At 53.2% G+C, this 18,613-nt stretch overlaps 2 protein-coding genes across 3 annotated transcripts in view; both read left to right on the top strand.

Annotated features, from left to right (window-relative positions):
• The window catches only part of ALPK3 (alpha kinase 3), a 47,646-nt gene extending 44,580 nt beyond the window's left edge, over nucleotides 1–3,066 (top strand). Inside the window, exons 13-14 of the mRNA XM_028089432.2 lie at nucleotides 2,092–2,140; nucleotides 2,721–3,066. Coding sequence (XP_027945233.2) covers nucleotides 2,092–2,140; nucleotides 2,721–3,066 — 395 coding nt within the window. The remainder of the gene's footprint in view (nucleotides 1–2,091; nucleotides 2,141–2,720) is intronic.
• A 15,186-nt stretch (nucleotides 3,067–18,252) lies between these two features.
• The window catches only part of SLC28A1 (solute carrier family 28 member 1), a 46,396-nt gene continuing 46,035 nt past the window's right edge, over nucleotides 18,253–18,613 (top strand). For both annotated transcript variants that reach the window (XM_028089418.2, XM_088025152.1), the window contains exon 1: nucleotides 18,253–18,348. In XM_028089418.2, the coding sequence (XP_027945219.1) occupies nucleotides 18,253–18,348 (96 nt within the window). The remainder of the gene's footprint in view (nucleotides 18,349–18,613) is intronic.

Here is an 18,613-nt window from a genome sequence, read left to right as displayed (position 1 = left end):
CCCCTTTTCTCCACCCCCGCCCCGCCCCCCGCCCCGGGACCAGGTCACGGGGACCCGGCAGGTGCCACTAATACACGCCGGCCTCAGTGGCCTCGTCTAGAACTGCCGTGGCATCCACAGGAGCACATTCTGGGCTCCAGTTACAGTTAAGAAGGAATTTAGTTCAAAGAACATGACATGGGAGCTAATTAAACCGCCATAGCCAAAATCTTCCCAAACTCTCCCCTCCCCCTCCTCCTCTCCCCTCCCCCCTCCTCTCCCCTCCCCCTCCTTCTCTCTTCTTCCCTCCCTCCCCCTCCCCTCCCCCTCCTTCTCTTCCTCTACATCCTCCTCCTTCCGCTTTTGTTAGCTTTTTATTATGTGAACCAACTTCGTCTCTGTGGCTTCCTCCTATTTCTGTCTCCCCCATTCCTCAGATTTCCCCCCAACAAAGGCCAGCAAACACAAATCCTCCTTCCTCTGACCAGTCCTTCCCAGGCTACCCTCTAGCCAGAACCGGGCAGGGGAGAGGAAAGGAGAGTTTCTCTAGGCGGGAGGAGAGGAATGCTGGGAGTATCCCCCATCACCGTATCTGGTTCCCGATGTGAATCAGTGAGAAAGCCAAGGGCCAGAGGTAGAAAACTGGCTTAAATGTGCTTCTCGTTCGGGTTGAGCTGCACAGTGAGTACGGTATATGTAACTCCGTATATTGAGGGGGGGCTGGTCGCACGTTAAGCCGTTTGTCAATCCTTCTGTTGGTTGACTCCATCCGTCCAACACTGAGCCACTCCTGGGAGGGTGAAAAGGTGAGTTGGGAATCCTCGCTGTCCTCAAGAAGCTGTGGTAAGTACGCCAGTTTCTAGAATGGAAGGATAATGCGACGCGGTCGAAAGACCTGGGACTCAAAGAAATCCGGCTTTCGTCTACGTCTCAGGGCTTTCCAGCTGGTCTCTGGAGACCCAGGGAGAAAGCCAAAGCTCAGGCAGGGCGATTGCCCCAAACTCTGAGCCTCGCCACATTTTCCCTCCCACGGAGTGACAGTCTCTTCCCTACCTCTCAGCCCGGCTGGGAGCACTGAGTGAGGCAGGGGCTGTGAGTGCTTCTGCAGACTAACATTCTGTGCAAACGCAGGGGACCATGGTTACCGGGGTGCAGAGCGGAAGGTGGAGCCCCCGAGAGAGAAATGACAGGGACTGACGTCTAACTGCTTGACCGCTATGCCTCAGACGCTGAGCGAGAGCCCTGCACACCCCGTGAGGCTCTCACCCCCTGCATTACCCGCCTCTGAGAGCTGAGGGCTGGAGGTGGTTCTCGTAGCGCTTCGCCGCTCGGAGGGGCCGGGGCTGACATCGGCCCACGTGTGCCCGACTCTCATCCGTCGGACCCGGCGCTGAGCCCTGGTCACGAAAGGCAGGCCCCCAGAAGGATGTGACAGGACAGTTTGAAAGTGGGGAGAGGCTCCCACTCTAATGCGTGGACGCTGGGATGCCGGGGCAGACCAGCCAGGCTGGAGAGGCCAGTCCCCCAGGGCCCGTTTTGCCTGGCTCTGTTCTCCCAACACCGTCACCTGGTCTCGGCTTCTTGAGGTGTGGCCTTGCTGCCTGTGTGAGTCGGTAGAAGCCGGTCTTCCCCACTGTTACTTTTCTGCTGGTCCAGCCTCGTTTACGTTCACATTCCTACCTGCTCTCCCTTGCCCAGAGAGGAAGGAGCAGATGCCAGCTCAAAGTCAGCGGCCAGCCCAGCCTGTGGCCTAATGTCTCCGGTAGAGCAGGATTGCACAGCTGGAGGGGGTTGGGATCTAGGCGTAAGAACTGAACTTGTACTTTGACTCACAGTGGCCACTGCACATGGTCAGGGCACAGTTAGCAAATGAACGAATGAATGTGACCTTGCTCCGGCCCCTGGCCTCCGAGCCTGTCTCCTCACCTGCAAAAAGGGGTATTATTACTGCTAACAGTAGCAAGACGCCCACACTGCGTGTGAGCCCGGCCGGAAGTGAGGACGTGCCCTGAACCCTGGCACGTTCCCGTCCAGCGATATACCCAGTTTGGAGAGGTGGGGGCCCTGGAACCGACCCGGGCTGCCCCAGCTTCCAGTTTTGTCTCTTTCCAGGGGTGGATTGGAAGATGACCGATGTGCAGATTGCTACCAAACTGCGAGGGTGAGTAGCTCTCGGGGCCAGAAGGCCCTCTGAGAATCGTCTCGGGGTGTAAAATTATCCAAGTTCTTCTGGGTCTCCCTCCTCGAGGTGCTGGGCCTGTGGCCAGATGGGGCCTGGGGCACCGGTGGCCGTGTAGCCATGTCCCGGGGGCCACTGACCTCCACCCACTGTGCCCCTGACCCCAGGGCTGGACCAGCAGTATCGATGCCCCCACGCAGGATCACCTGCACCTCTGGGCTCCTCTTCCTTCTGGCTTGAGAAGGCTCGTCATGATGCAGATGAGCAAGGGCCCTGGGAGTAAAGTGGGGACGCAGAGTCTGCTGTAATTTGTACTGACAAGGCAGATCACCCTCACACCAGAGAATGTGGACGTGCTGAATTCCTACACCACCGTGTAATGGGGCTTTGGGGTAGAATTCAGGTTTGGGGTGCTGCTACCTGAGGTAGCACCCAGCTGGACTCCCCAGCACCCCCAAAAGGATGGGGCATAACACCCTGGCCATGCCCACCCCACCATAGGCCCCCCCAGGGCTCTCCCTCTGGGTGGGACTCCCGCTCAGCTCTCACTGTTTGGCTGCAGATACCAAGGCCTCAAGGAGAGCTGTTTCCCTGCCCTGCTGGACCAGTTTGCCTCTTCCCACCAGTGCAACCCCTTCTGTGAGATGCTGGGGCTCAAACCCCTCAAGGGCCCTGAGGCTGCCCACCCTCAAGGCAAGGCCAAAGGCTCCAAGAGTCCATCCACTGGCAGGAAGGGCGGCCAGCTGAGTCCTCAGCCCCAGAAGAAAGGCCTCCCCAGTCCCCAGGGCACCCGGAAGAGTACTCCAAGCTCCAAGGCCACCCCTCCGGCCTCAGAGGCACTCGCCACCCAGTTGCTGGGACAGCCTCCTACCCAAGAGGGCGGCTCCAAGGCCCAGGGCCTGCGGTAGCCCCCACAGGAGGCTGGGGGCCTCCACCCAGCAGCAGACCAACAAGGAAGCAGCTCGAGGCGATGGAGACTTTCCAGAACTACGGAACTAACCAGAGAAGGTGCGCTGAGGAGGCGCCACGACAGCCTCTCCTCAATCCACTCCTCATCAGACGGCTTTTGTGCATGGTGGCACCCGGGGGGCTTCTCCTGGTGCCACCGTCAGCCGGGGCTCCCAGACCCCCCGCCCCCGCCACGTGCCTGGTGGCCTAGGCCCTCCTTGAAGTTTACACTGGCCACTGCTGGAGGCTCCCTGAGTCCTCTGCATGAGCTCCACACCCAGCCCCCCGCCCCGCCAGACCCTGCCTTGAATGTCGTACTCTGGGAGCACACCGGCCAGTGGTTACCCTTTACCTTTGCTTGGCCCTGACCTCTCTCTGTCCTTGGGGCTTCGGGCATCCTGCGCTGTGTCTGGCCTGGTGACTCTCAGGGAGCCTTCTCCTTCCAGCTACTTGGCCTCGTGCCTCCCAGCGTGTCCTGCAACTAACCTGTCACTGAGCCCAGATGGGGCTCAGGACACTTCCAGAGCCTGTCTTGTTCTCGTGCGGTGGTCTTTGGTGATGTGTGTTCATGCCCTTCCTTCCCCCAGCACTCAGGCACTCACTCAACCTGCTTCCCGCGCTCCCTTGCCCCCCCCATCTCCCATCCCCAGCTTCCAGCCGCCCGGCAGCCTGCTGCCTTTCCTTCGCTGCCTCTCTGCTTGTCCCCTTGCCCAGGCGCTTCTCCAGCCTGATTCCGCACCCTGCCCACCAGTCCGCACCCCTCCTGCCTCTCCCGGGCCCTCTGCCCCTGCGGGAGAGGCGGCATGAGGGTCGTGTCAGCAGCTGCGGCCAGAGGGCAGGTGTTGGCTCAGAGGGACCTTGTGCTCCTTCCTGGAGAGATGGGCAGTCACAGTGAAGTTCACATCCCCCCTAGACCAGGGATGGAGGAGGGCTAGGCCTGGTCTCCCAAGGGGAGCGCACTGGGGAGGTCGAGGAAGGATGCAGTCCACTCCCGGGCTGGGCTGAGGGTGTCCCTGTGCCCGGGAAGTAGGATGCCTGCCCCAGCCATCAGGTCTTGATCCTGGGGCTCCAGCTCTGGGGCTTCACATACGGGCTCCCAAGGAATTGCTGTGCTCGGCCCAGCACCCTGGGGGCCTTCCTGAGAGCCCCTCCTGGAGGCCGACAGGACGGGTCTGGTGCTAGCCTGCTCCCCTTGGAATACAATAAAGGCAGCCACTGTGTACCCTGCTCGCCCTCATCTGGTGTGGTTGTAGGTGTATGGGGTCAGGGCCCCCTCTCCCCAGGCAGGTTCTCCGGGGGTGCCCGACAGCCCCTGGGCCCACTGCAATAAATGAATCCAGGCTTTGGCTCCTGGATGGACATTCAGTCTCAGCCTTTGTGACCACAGCGACACAGTCTGTGCTGCTTGCCCAGCTGGGCTGATGGGGATCTGGGGACTTAGGTCTTTGGAATTGTTCCTTCATTTGGAAGAGGAACACAAAGGAAGGAACCCAGGAAGGAAGAGCAGAGCTGGAGGCTCTGGGGAAATGTCCAGCGTCTCTGGCTGTCTCCACTGCCCCAAGGCCGGCCCTGGGAACAGCCAGCCTCTGCCTCCCAGCTGCTCACTGGCCCTTTCCTGCTTCCCACGCTGCAGAGGCTTCTTACTCCCCGACAGCCCCATGCCACAACTTCCCTTGCCTGACGTGTATGCCCCTCCGTTTTGACACTTCTGACTTCTCTACCTCCTCTTGTGCTCAGGGGACCCTCCCCACTTTTTCCTCTTGCCCTCATGTGCCCCAGTCTGCAGATCCAGATTGCCTTGGTGAACTGGGAGTTGGAATGTTATCCATTCATTCATCCGTCCATTCAGCAGACATATGCTGAGCACCTCCTTCATGCCAGACCCCGTGTTGACAGCTGTGGGAGGCACAGATATATGAGGTGGCCTCAAAAGAGACTTTCAATAAGGTTTCTTGGGCTTTGAGCAACAGAAATGGACTCAGACCCACTTTAGCAAGGAAAAAGGTTTGTGGGAAGGGTGTTGGGGCAGCTCCCAGAGCCAAAGGAAGAGCTGAACGATTCGGCTTGAGACGGTGGGAGCCAGTGGGGCTCTAGAGCTTGCATTCCGGGAGCTGCTGCTATGGGCTGATCAACAGCAACCAGCCACTGGGACTCCCTTCACTCGAAATTCAAATTCCTGTCCTAGAGCTCGGGGCACTCTGGAGTGGGACAGAGGCAGTTTTCCAAAGGACCGGGATTCTTTCCAGAAGAATGGTGGAGAGGGGGAGGGTAGAAAAGGACTTGGTGGCAGCAGCAAAGAGACGCCCCCCCCCCACACACACTGTTCTTCCCACCTGATGTATTACGACTGTCCCGCATACAACCAAGAGTAAATCCCACTCTACTTGGGGAGACCATTCAAAGTCACGTCCAATGACTAAGTCCAGGGGCTACCATTTTCCAAAGTCCAGTGTCACGAGTGATACTCTTCCCCCTTCTATCACAATCCCATTTTGAAATTCTGCAACCTGGGGAGTAAAATTAACCATCGTCAACCAACATTCTTTTTTTTTTTTTTTTTAAAGATTTTTATTTATTTATTTGACAGAGAGTGATATAGCGAGAGAGGGAACACGAGCAGGGGGAGTGGGAGAGGGAGAAGCAGGCTTCCCGCGGAGCAGGGAGCCCAATGCGGGGCTCGATCCCAGGACCCTGGGATCATGACCTGAGCCGAAGGCAGACGCTTAACGCCTGAGCCACCCAGGCGCCCCATCAACCAACATTCTTGAACCCAGAAAGAAAGGAAGCACCAGTAAAGGCTGGAGTCCATTTCCAGAACAGGTCATGAGACCTAGTATTTCTGACTAGGGATTTTCTGCCTGTTGGAGTGACCCCAAGTTTCCGTCCTGAAGTGCGGCTCCTCGGTGGCCCTGCCCTGCCCCCTTCAAGGAGCATCAATCAGGTTTTCCCTCGGTAGGGTTAACCATCCTACTACTCCATGACCTCTTGTTGTGTGTCACTCAGAGCTATAAGGAGCCCAAAACAGCTGGGTGTGCCTCAGCTTCCAATTCACGTATTACTATGACATTTTGAGGATGTGTCTCCTTGGAGACTAACACCTCTACACCAGCCTGGTCCCAACCCTCAGGTGTGTGGGAGGCACGGAGATGGAGAGACAGCTCACCCCTCTCCGCCTGCTTCCTAGCCTGTGAGGGCGAACAAACACCGGGAGATGCATGTCAGTTCCGAGCTTGTGCTATATCCTGTGGGTCGGACCCAACCTCTCAAGGTGGTGTTTCTCAGCTGGTGCCCTCACTGAGTTTTCAGCAAACCATCTCACCATATTATCAAGCTGACTGCTCCTGGACTGCTGGCATCCTGACCAGATGAGTGAATGCCATAGGCATCAACCCCTTACTTTACTTCTGCTGTAGAATGCATTCTTTGGTCGGACGCACTATGTGGGGATGCGACAGCGATGTTTACAGCATTTGATAAGTCCACGGATATTGACGGTGGGAGGCATGATGGATAAGGAAAGCAAATCCAAATCCAGATGATGGGGCCCATAGTGGTCGAGACGGATTTCTGCCCTCTTGAAGTGATAGGTGTAGACTCAGGGGAGGCTCAGCAGCAGGTCAGGAGGAGGGGGCATGGAAGAATGAGTGAGGAATTCACACACATGGCCTACCTGTGCCTTCAGAGCCCTATCCTGGAGCCTCCCCTTGAAGATGGAGTGCTTCTGGCCATGGCTCACTATGGCTGGCTGGATCAGATAACCCCGGTTCATGAGGGGCAGCATGGCCCTCTGCTATGCTGCAGCCAAGCATTTAGGCTCCCCCAGAGCTCAGTGGTAAGCCAGAGCGCCATGTCTCAGAAGGATAGTAGTTACTTGTTGGCCGGAGAATCACTTGGTTCTGAACCCTGAGTTTCCCTGCCATACTTTTCTTATTAGGACTTGCCACAAACTTCATTAGCACTCTGCTGTGCCACAGGCCCCCCACGGTTCCCCAATATGCCACAGACAGACACCTCAAGCACCATTGGATCTGCCAGGTCATGGGGCCTGGTAGGCGAACCATTCTCCCAGCTGGAGAAACTTCACTTGCTCTCGGCCCAACCCAAAGCTAGGTGGTCTTCTAGGTCAGTCAGTACATGGTTTGGAACAAGATGCCCTAAATGGCATTTTTGCCTGGAACTGGGTCTTAGTGGTAAGGGATTAAAAATGTGGTAATTTGTTCTACATTATGGAGGAAATATTCTGACCTGATCAGACCCCTCAACCCCCAGGAATTTACCAAGACCCCCCCCTTTCTTTTTGCATTTTCACATGATTTATCTCCCACCTCTGACTCACATATGTCTTATCAAGGCATCTAGAGAAACTGCTGACTCCAGGCTCGATCAGCATGATGCTGTCAGTGTGAGGGAACACTGTGGTGGCGAGGGCAGTGTCCCTGTGAGCCAGGTGGTGGCACAGAGCTGGTCAGCTATGATATTCAGCTGAAGATGAACTCTTTCTGAAGTTCTTTGTTCATCAAAATAGAAGGAAAAAAATGAATTCACTAGAGCAAAGGATTCATACCAAACGTGAGGAGCTGGATGAATTTGCTTGAGCAAGAAGACCATCTCTGGAACAGCACCTGCAGTTGGAGACATCACTTTTGAAAGCTTACAGCAATCCAGAGACTTCTTGGTGTCTTGCACTGGTCAAGCTGAGCTGTGGTAGGAATCACTATGACTTCACTCTCAAGTCTTTGATAGTTACACTGATTTCTACATTCCCCCTAGGAATACGGTTCTACTTTTGATTTACCATTTTGGTGGGGGGCGGATTCCAATGGCTTGTGCTTGTCCTATCCCACTATGGTCGCTCTCACCCCACACATCGGAGTGCCATTGTGGGAGGGATGTCTCCTTCAAAATATATCCATTTCAACTATTCACTCAAAATAATCCTGGGTTGGCTTTGAGATTCCACTGTCTACTGTGGTGCAAATTTGGTCTATCAATTATCCCCATTGGTTGGGAGACCACATGCTTTTCTTTTGCCCCCAGAAATTGGACTTAGCTTGGAGCCAGTATCCTACAGAACTCCCCTCCCCAAGTTTGGGTATTTTTCTTTTCCTTCTATAGTTCCCAGATAAATGGACACAGATCCCTTTGGGGGAAGGCCAAGGAAGGTTCACGATATGCATTAAGTGTTAAAATAAGGTTTCCCTTCAGAGATATTTGGCTTACTCTCCACCGAAGGTCTGGAAATTAGTGGGAGATTTTGACTCCACCTTGGCAGCTTGAGACAGACCTGTTTGCCCAACCAGAAGTCTTTAGTTATGGTTATAGCTAGGTAATATCTTAGGGACTGTCTGGTCTTCATTCTTGGGACCCAGTGGTTGATTAGCCACAGCTTGAGGTCTGGTTTCCATGCCCATGACCACTGCGATGACTCCTCTACTTTGTTCCTTGTATCTATCTCTGCTGCTGAGATCAGGCTGCTCATTTTCACAGCAGCTCTCCCAACCAGCATTCCAGGCCTAGAGAGGAAAGCCAGCAGAGCCTCACCCATGTAGGTCTCATAGCAAGGAGCAAGACCACTGTCTGGGTCCTGTTGGAGGACAGGGAGAGGGTGGATGGGCTGGATGCATGCAAGGGACCCAATAAAGCATTCTTTTCTCCTGAGATCCATGAGTTCCTGCTTTCTTGGGTATTTGGTCTTTTTAATATAATTTAGCATGGGTCAACGTTTGGTCCAGATTTGTACTATCCACCCCCTAGATAAAAACTGTATCTAGCTGTTTGAGCTTCCGCATTACATGTAGATCTCCGGTGAGCAAACATATCCATAAATATCACCTGAAGCAAAATTATATTCCACCTATCTTGGTCTGTTTAAACAGCCTTTAAAAATCTTCCACACATTTTCCCTATAGTTTCTGACAATGTGTATTAGCTAGTGCATACCGTTTCTTCCAGGTGTGACTCTTCTTTTTCCTGATCTGATTCTGCCTCTCATCCCCTGAGCTATGTTGGGTGTGGATTCTGGTTATTGGCAGATCAACAGTGTAGTGTGGGACAGGGTCGGGGTCTCAATTTTATGACTTGATGGTGCCAAAACCCTAAAACTCAGGGAGGCTGTCTCGTTCATTAAACTTATGAGAAAATGGGATTTGTGCACCAAAAACCCAACTTACTGATTTTTAATGAGAAATTGAACCATCCAGGAGACTGGACCCGTGTGTTGGCCTGAAAAGCAAATTCTTCCCTTCTTCTGAAAGGAAAAGTTGTTTGGCAAGCTTAGAACAAGGGAGACAAACTTTAGTTCAAACCCAGCTTTCCTAGCCAGAGGAGTTGGAGCTTGCTGCTTAAATTCCCCGAACTGAGCTGCCTCATCATTGTTCAAATCCTTTTGCTAGGATTTATAGACTGCCTATCACATGTAACAATTCTACATTCTGGGTACATACCCATGAACAAAACAGACATAGACTCCTCCCCCAGAGAGCTTACAGTCTAGTGGGGGAGACAAACATTAAACACACACACCAATAAATGTATAATGGCGAATATATGTGTTAAGTACTACAAAGCAGAACAATGGGAGAGAATACCAGCAGGCTGTGGGACTCGAATTAGATTGGGGCTCTCAGGAGCCAACCTGAAGGCATTGATGCTTGAGCTGAGATCAGACGGGTGTTGGTCAGAGGAAGGGGAAGAGCGTACCAAGCAGAAGGAACAATCCATGCAAGGGTCTGTGTCGGGCTGTAACAGAGGGATGGAATGAAAGCTCGTGTGGATAGTGCATGGTCAACGAGGGCACTGTGGCATCACACTACGAGGTCCAGAAGGGGGTGAGGCTAGACCATGGAAGGACATTTGCACTGAACCCCAAGAGCAGTGGTGCGTCAGTTAGGATCAGTGGTTACTGGAACTGATAGAGGAGCCCCCCTCCCCTGATGGTAGCCTAAAGCAAGACAGAGTTATTTCTTCCTCAGGAAGAGGTCTGTAGGCAGTAGGAGATCTGGACATGGCCCACCTGGGGCTGGCATGACAATTCTAGGATGTTGTCAAAGGGAAGGCTCCTCTGGATCTCTGCTCTGTCCTGCCAACCCAAGCAGTAGCAGTTGACCCCAAGTGCAACATCATGAATAGAAGAACTAAAATGGTAATACAGCTGTCAAACAACAGTCAGCTGTATCCTCGTTGTAGAGAGTCAACAGAGAACAGCTGTATCCTCGTTGTAGAGAGTCAACAGAGAATGCCTAACGTTGACAATAAAAAATAGTGTCTATATATTTTTAATCTATCAATCATCTATCTATCCACCCACCCGTCTATTCATCCATTTAGCTATCATTCATTTATTTTATTTACAGAGGTTGCTACCGGAAGTGAATAGACAAGAACGGTCTGTCTGTAGGTGGGGTGGGGGGTGGGTCTGGTCTCTGGTTTTCCTGGTTCTGGTCTCCCTGAGACTGTCCAGGGGTGAGAATCCTTTAAATTTCCTTTGCTGGTCATTTATGTGGCTCTCACTTGAAACAAAAATGCCTACCGAGGGACCCCCAACTCCTTCTGTTTCAGGAACCACCTATCAGGAATTGGGTCATATCCCCTTCAACCAGGCAAATTTGAGCTCCGTTGCTGAATTACAATGGCAAGCATGAGGATGATGGAACTCAGCCTTTAGCAGTATCTGTCTTCGGGAGGCTGTGGTTGTATGCCTGGAGCTAGCTCAGGGCAGGAGGTCCAGTCCTGGAACCCATGAGGCTCTGTCCTCTGGCCTCAGGACGGATATGGTTCACAAATGGCTCTTTCCTATTATTTCCAAAGGGTAATGAGATACGGCAGCTACTGTACCCTCCGCCTCAGAGGACATGGCACACGTGCGGACAAAGGGACGCTCCTGGCACTTGCCATACATACCCAGGTGGTAGCGTTACGACAGGAGATGAGTCTATGGATTTCTGGCCTGACTTAATGGTGTAGTCAACTGCTCTGGCCACTGGCTTTTTAATGGCTTGAATAGTACATCCAGGTCCAGGATGGGATACGGCCCTGAGGATTCAACTGGCTGTGGTCATTTCCAACCAAATTCAACACCCTGGTTTCACACTAAATTTCTTTGGTTCTACCAAACCCCCATGAGAATTCTCATTGGAACAAGGCTGCAGACAAAGCCAGGAGACCCACCTGAGGCAGGCAGAGGACCTACGGAGAAGACTCTGTTTTGGCATGGGCCCAGGCCTAGGGTAATCCACAGCAGCCAGCACCCTGCTTCCAGCAGCCTGGGAGTGAGGGGTGCCAACAGAGCCAATCACTTCACACCTGCAGTGGAGGCTTCTGCTGCCCTGCCCAGGCCCCCTCTACCGTGAGGACCCACCTCCCAGGTGCTGTGAGTTTGTTAGCTCACAGCTGTCCCTTATCCGAAGAATTGCCCTGAGTCAAATGGAAGCCGCCTCACCTGGGAGGCAAAACGCTTCCTAATCCCTTCCCTAGTCCTTGGCCCATGACTGACTGGCCGGCCCTGGCCTCAGGGTGTGACTAACCTATGGGCAAGTTTGTGTCCCAGAGTTTCCCTGTGGAATCCAACTAAAGTCAGACTCTAGTCAAGACCACACTCTTATTTTTACCCCTGCCTTATTCTGTATCCCTTCCTCCCCTTCCGCCAAGAGCACCCCCCTCCCTCATAAATCACTTGCACAAGAATCCCCATCTCAGACTAAGGAGTGTACCTAAGACCCTCAGGTGTCCTGCTGTGTGGACTCTGCCATTGGAAGAGAAATTTCACTGGGGCTCTTCTTTTCTACCAGGGCAAAATGTATGGTTTTGGAACAGTTGGAGTCAAATTACTCAGGTTATGTGGGTGATTGCCCAGTACATCAGCCCCTGCAGAATAAATTGGTGCTGGGTCTTACTCAGGAAGTTGCTCAGAGACACAGTATCCCAGATTTCACGGGGTCTGACCAGAGAACACAATTCACAGCCATCGGCTTTAAGTGTGGGCCCAGAATCCATCCTGTCTGCCAAGCAGCTGGTGAGGTGGAAACACGGAGTGGGCACCTGAGAGCCAGCTCAGAACTCCCGAATACAAACAGGCAGCACAGTGGCCCATGGTTCTACTTTGGGCTGTTCAACTTCTCCATGGTTGCTCCATTTACGGCGCTGGTCCCTCCCCCCATCACACACCTCCATGGAGGAAACGGTGACCAGTATCTACCTCCTTGGGTTATCGTAAGGGTTCAATCGAGACTGCGCAGGTAGAGCTCGTAGCACAACCTGGCACATGCCAAGCTCTGAGACGCTCGGCTCTCAGCTGGTACCATGGTTGTTACCATCTCTTGGAACTAGAGGATCCATCCCAGGGCCACTCACACACTGCTCTTCTCCAAGGTGGGAGACCCTGGTATCTCTCCCTTCCCTCGAGGTGAGGTGGCCAGCACAAATCTCTACCCCTACCCCTGACAGCCATCTTGCCAACTCTCATCCTATGGGAGACAGTCAGCATGGCCTCCTGACCCACAAGCCGGCTGATGTTTAGCTCCTGGGGTGGGGCCAGGCTCTCCCCAAACCCCCATGGCCATGGAGTGAGGGGAATTGGATGCAGCCTTTGGAACGATGAAACTTGCTTCTACAGGCATAGTGAAATGGGAAGGAAATGTTTGAAAATGAGTCATGGTGTGTAACTGGCAGGTCCACACCGGAAGAACAGTTGGTACGAGTCAGAGATGAGGCTGTGTCTTTCATTCTACAGCACGATGTTATTGGTGGAACTCCACCTGGGTGGAGGGAGGCAAGATATGCCTGGAAAGGCCTCAATGTCTAGATGTGACACTCAGAGGTCTTCATTTTTGTTCTTCCTAACAATTGTATGTAATTTGTGATGTCCTACTGATCAGTACCTTTCCGACAGACACTACTGGTCTATGGTAGATTCATCTTATTGGCTGCTCCTAGGAAGCATAAAGTCCTCCTTGTGGAAACTTCTATAAAAATATCAGGTTTGGGGCGCCTGATCGGTTGAGCGTCTGACTTTTGATTTTGGCTCAGATCATGATCTCAGGGTCCTGGGATGGAGCCCCGTGTCACACTTCATGCTCAGAGGGAAGGCTGCTAGTCCCTCTCTCTCACTCTCTCTCTCTCTCTGCCTCTCACCTCACTCTCTCTCAAATAAATAAATGAAAAATCTTTTTTAAAAAAATATCAGGCTCGGGCGCCTGGGTGGCTCAGTTGGTTAAGCGACTGCCTTCGGCTCAGGTCATGATCCCGGAGTCCTGGGATGGAGTCCCGCATCGGGCTCCCGGCTCGGCGGGGAGTCTGCTTCTCCCTCGGACCCTCCCCCCTCTCGTGCTGTTTCTCTCTCTCTCTCTCTCAAATAAATAAATAAATAAAATCTTTAAAAAAAATATCAGGCTTTGCTCTAAAGCTTAGTGGGTGCCACATGAAACCACTTCTCTGACAGGGGGAGGGGAGGAAACAATGAAGGGCTTATTTTTGCCTAGGTAATTAACCAGGTTCTCAACTGTGACTCAGCGTCAGCTCTGGGCCAACAAGGCAAAGGAGATCCTAATTAGTAGCCCCCACAGCCCCTGTCGATGGCTTGTGGAAAATGGTACACCTCAGAGGGAGGATACAGCCTTTGGTATAAAACCTACCAAAACCAGGGACGTCATCCTTGAACCCAACAAGATGACGTGAATTATGACCTATCTTGGTTTGTAGAACATCTTAGCTTGATCCAACTGAAAAGGAAATATCTCAGTCTCTCATTATATAAGAAGCTGATGCGAGCTGGAAGGGCAAGAAGGCTAGAACATAAAAGAACAAGGGAAATAGACTTCACAAAGTAGCAACCAGACTTCACAAAGTAGCAACCAGACTTCACAAAGTAGCAACCAGACTTCACAAAGTAGCAACCAGACTTCACAAAGTAGCAACCAGACTTCACAAAGTAGCAACCAGACTTCACAAAGTAGCAACCAGACTTCACAAAGTAGCAACCAGTTCAATATCTGGAGACAGTGATCTCCTAACTGTTTAGGGAAACTTCCCCCTGCCTGGGTGTGGGAGCAGGTGTCCTTATTTAACCAGCCCTTTATTGTTGCTGAGACAGATGAGCCCCAGAGTCATCCTCTTGTTTTCTGTTGGGTAATGGCCATTTGTGCCCATCTGTTCCCAATGAATAGCCAGGGGCAAGGGGTAGACTATATCAGGGGGGCCCTTGGAGAGTCACGCGAAGCCAGCTAGGGTGGTGGTGGGCCGGGATGGTGGGAAGAAGGGTTTTGGTCTTTGGGACATTGGACGTCTTCCTTCCCTTGTGAACACCTGGACGTGCTATTCAGCTGCTAGGAAGAACACTGTGCTCTAAGTCTTGGAAGAGTCCATTCCCCAAATTTGTAAAATTTATAGGAGTTACAACTAGCCTAAACTATTTCTTCAGCTTTTGTATTTTGCCCGATGTCATCAGAATTTGTATATGCTTTTGGGTTTAGACTATTTCTGCTACGACTATAGGAAGCCCATCTTTCAATGCCCCAAATAAGAAAGGAAACATCGTATGGAATTACTGGATGTCCTTTCTGTCAACCAGCGGAGGATTAAGAGACAGAAGCAGGTTTAGGAGAGAAGGATGACAAGCTCATGTTTATGGACCATGACAGCAAGAGCCTCTCTTGTTGTCTACCGCTTGGGCATGGGACACCACGTCCAAGAGCCGAGAAGGAGCGTGAGCAAAGTCATGAGAAGAGAGTGAAGAGACTGTTGAACACCCCTTCTGATAATATCTGCCTCTGACAGTTCCGAATGGATCACTCACCACCTATACAAACATTCTCTTTCTTCTCTCAGAGCCTGCCAAGGAGAAGGGATTCTCTTCCGCTCTGGCTAAGAATTGCCCCGACACAGGAAGTGGCCCCAGGAAACGGACACCAGAAACTGGTGCGTGGCTGCCTCAGACGAGGGGGATGGGGGTGGGAGAGGTGGAGCAGACCCTTCCGTACGAATCCTTCTAAGTGCTATTTTGTTTTGATTGGAGGGGAAAGTATACATATATAGACTGATACGGGCAAGTAGATAGACACGTAGATATATAGATGTGGTCCTCGCCTCTGCCCTGGACCCCGTGCTCCCCGCCACATTCCCAGCTCAGTCCTGGGCTTCCCTCACCCCCCACCACCCCCGTGGGTGGGACCTCAGAGACCAGCTCCTCAGGAGGTGGGCACGCAGAGGGTGAGGTGACAGCTGAGGCTGAGCCGGATGGTGCACAACCAGGACCCTTGAGGTCCTCCAGCTCCGGGTCTTTCCCTGGGGGGGTGGGGGGTGGGGTGGAGGTGCTCATCCCAACCCATCCAGCCTCCCAACCGCCAGCCTGGGGCTCTCAGCCAAAGTCCACCAAAAAGCATCTGGCTTCTGGGGTCCAGGATCACTTGAGGGGATCTGGGGTCACTCCTTGAGGAGAGGAGCAGGGGAGACAGTCCTCCAGGAGAGCCTGGAGGAGGAGAGTGGTGTCAAGGCGTCCCCGAGATGGGCCCTGTGACAGTGGTGACCCCTGGCACCGTCGGGCTGGCAGACACCGTCCCTGCCAGACACCTCACCTGCGTTAGCTCCTTGACTCCCCATCAGTATTTATTACGAGGTAGGTACTATTATCCCCCCTGTTAACTTGAAAGAAACAAGTTAACGTTCAGAGTCTTTAGGCTCTGGCTCAGGGTTCAAACCATGACACACCGCCTATGAAATCCATGTTTTAGATCAGGGCACACAAAAATGTCAAGGGTTTAAGGTGAAACATAGGGAATGTTTGGAAGCAAGCTTGGCTGCTGCTGGATGTGCTGTACCCCCTGGCTTTCCTCGGGCACCAGGAGAAACCAAGAGAGGAGGGGAGAGGTGAGGAGGCTGAGGGAAGGGGAGGGAAGGGAAGGGGAGGGAAGGGAAGGGGAGGGGGAAGAGGCTAGAAGCAGGCCGAAGCAGAGAAGCAGGTGCAGCCTCACTGGGGCTTGACAAGGCCCTCTGCCAGGACGGCTCCTAGCCCATGGGGGCGGGCGCCCTTTAGGATAAACCAGGTGACACCGTGGACATTGAGTTTACAATCGAGGCCGCACAGAGTGAGTGGCGCAGCATGTGGATCTCTGCCCCAGATTGCAAAAAAAGCTGGTGTAGTCGGAGCCTCCTTTGTAAAAGGAATAACATAAAGGGAAAGTCTGGAGAACAATTCCACAGACCCAGCGGGTCGTCTCCAGGGGGCTCAGCTTAGCGGGGTTTTTAGCCCGCTGTGTTCTGTATAGCTATCTGTGTACGGTGTTTCACGAAGCACGTGTAACGCTTTGGTAATCAGAGTGACAGACAAAAAAATGTTTTTAAAGACAAGGGGCACCGCCACCCTCCATCCATCATCCTCTCCGGACGTCTAGAACAACCAGTATCTGCAGGCAATCCCATCGCCCGTGTTACCAGGAAATGTTTATGCATCACATGGGGTTTTGGCCTGAGTGCGTTATTAATTATTAAAGAGATGTCATCCACCCTGTCAGAACAGTTTAATGTTTAGTTGGAGGACTGAAACATTAAAGTTTGTCCCTTGACTTCGCACACTGTTGCTCAGGCGTCGGCTGAAAAAAGAAGATACGATTACATGGTATGTTAACTAACTGGAATTTAAATAAAAATTTGAAAAAAAGAAAGAAATTACTTATATGTGGAAGGAGGGAGGGAGGGAGGGAGGGGCCGACAGCGAGACTGTGTTCCGTTGTCCTGACGTCACGGAGGCTTGGACATGGACCGTCGCTGTTTGTGACAGCTACCTGCTTTCCTTCCCTTCGAGCTCAGGGAAAGGAGGTTGTTGTCATAATCCCTGATTCCGTGAGGAAGGGACACTGGTGAGATGCAGGACGAAAACTAACGTGCATGATCCTCCAGCCTGGCTAACCTCCAGGGCCGGTGGAGAAGGAGGCACGGGGGCGGGGGCGAACTTAGAGAGGGGGAGAATAGTGAAGGCAGGCTTCCTGGAAGAGGCGGGCCCATGTGGGAGAGGGGAGAGTAGGGAGCAGGGAACCTCAGAGGAGGAAGGCAGATGAAGTTCAAAGGCCGGAGCCCAATGGGCCAGGCCCAGAGTGGGGCCCACTGGCTCTGTTTTCCCTTTTCCCTGAGAGAGGTTGGGGTCCCTGCCCCAGCTGCGGCCCTGGGCCCTGGGCCCTGGAGAGGGCGCTGGACTGAGCTGGGTGGGAGGCCCAACCTCCCCCCGCTCTGGACTCTGCCCGGGAATTTGCACTGAAAAGAGAAGACGGGCCAAAGTGCAAGCAGGTTGAAGCCATTTTGTCCCCGTGGAAACACGCGCTTCTGCCCTTCCCCGAGAGTGACTTGTTCACCACAATATGTGAGTAGGACGGGGGTCCTGCCTCTCCCTGGACAGTTGTGCATCTGTGTGTGTGCACAGGTAGCTAGGCGTTCCTGGGCTCTGCCTGCGTGTGTACTTGCACACGTCTCCTTGCTCGCGTGTGCACCCATGTGTATGTGCCTCTGAACGCATGAGTTTAACCAGGCCGGTGTTTGGATGGAGTAGGGTGCTCCCCAAGGGGAAGAAACAGGAGTGGGGAGAGATTTGGTCTTAGCTCAGGCTCTTATTCAGATGAGTTAGGCCTATGAACTTCAGCAAAAAAAGGACTATGTTGTCTTTCAGAATTGAAAGGCCCAGTGGTGGGACTGGTTTCAGGTCTAGCTGGATCCAGGGACTGGAAGGGTCTTTGGGATATTATTTTTCCAGCTTTCAGAGGCGGGACAGTATAATACGGTGAAGGTATCACTTAGTGGCAATGGCTTTAACCTGCTATGGGAGTGATGCGAGCTAGAGGCTCTTCTACATGGTTCCCTCCTTGCCCTCCCTGTGAGGTGGGCAGAATTTGCCCCACTTCTGCTGCCCACCCCCCACCCCCCAGATTTGTAAGGACTTGCGTCCCACGGGCTCAGAAGTGAGTGCAGGAAGGGGCGCCTTCCTCTGCGGCCCCCAGGCCCAAGGAGGGTCGAGCTCTGGGATGATCAAAGCGGCACCAGGCATCTGCTCCCCGTTTCCATCCTCTCCCATCCTCCTCCCTTCTCTGGGCCCCCCACCTGGGTCCTGCCTTGCCTTCTGCTTTCAGCTTTGGGCCCCGACTTTGTCTTTCAGCTGGAAGGTCGGGCACATGGAGGCCAAGACACCAAAACAAAGAGAGTCCATCTTGCTCACATCTGTGGCCAATGGTCTGGAGAACATGGGGGCTGAGTGCTTGGAAAGCCTGGTCTGTCTCCTTCCCCTTCCCCGTTTTGGCCCCTTGGGGGGAGGGCCCTTTGTTCACCATCTTCCTTCACCCCTCCCACCTCTTTGCTTGAAAAATTAGGAACTCCCTGCCCTGCAACCGCAACGTGCCCCTTTATTTCACTCATTAACCCTGTGTTGTGTACCTGCGATGCGCCCGGAGCACCTGCCCTAGTCTGAAGGGCTGGAGGGGACGTTTGAGCTGTGATCTACAAAACAAGGAGAGACCACGTGATTGGGGGTGGGGT

This window comes from Eumetopias jubatus, unplaced genomic scaffold (assembly GCF_037043125.1).
Source record: "Eumetopias jubatus isolate StellerSeaLion01/CBP00866 unplaced genomic scaffold, mEumJub1_p1.0 scaffold_7, whole genome shotgun sequence".
Classification (NCBI taxonomy): Eukaryota; Metazoa; Chordata; class Mammalia; order Carnivora; family Otariidae; genus Eumetopias; species Eumetopias jubatus.
Note: the sequence above shows the minus strand (reverse complement) of the source record. Positions and strands in the feature narration are given on the sequence as shown.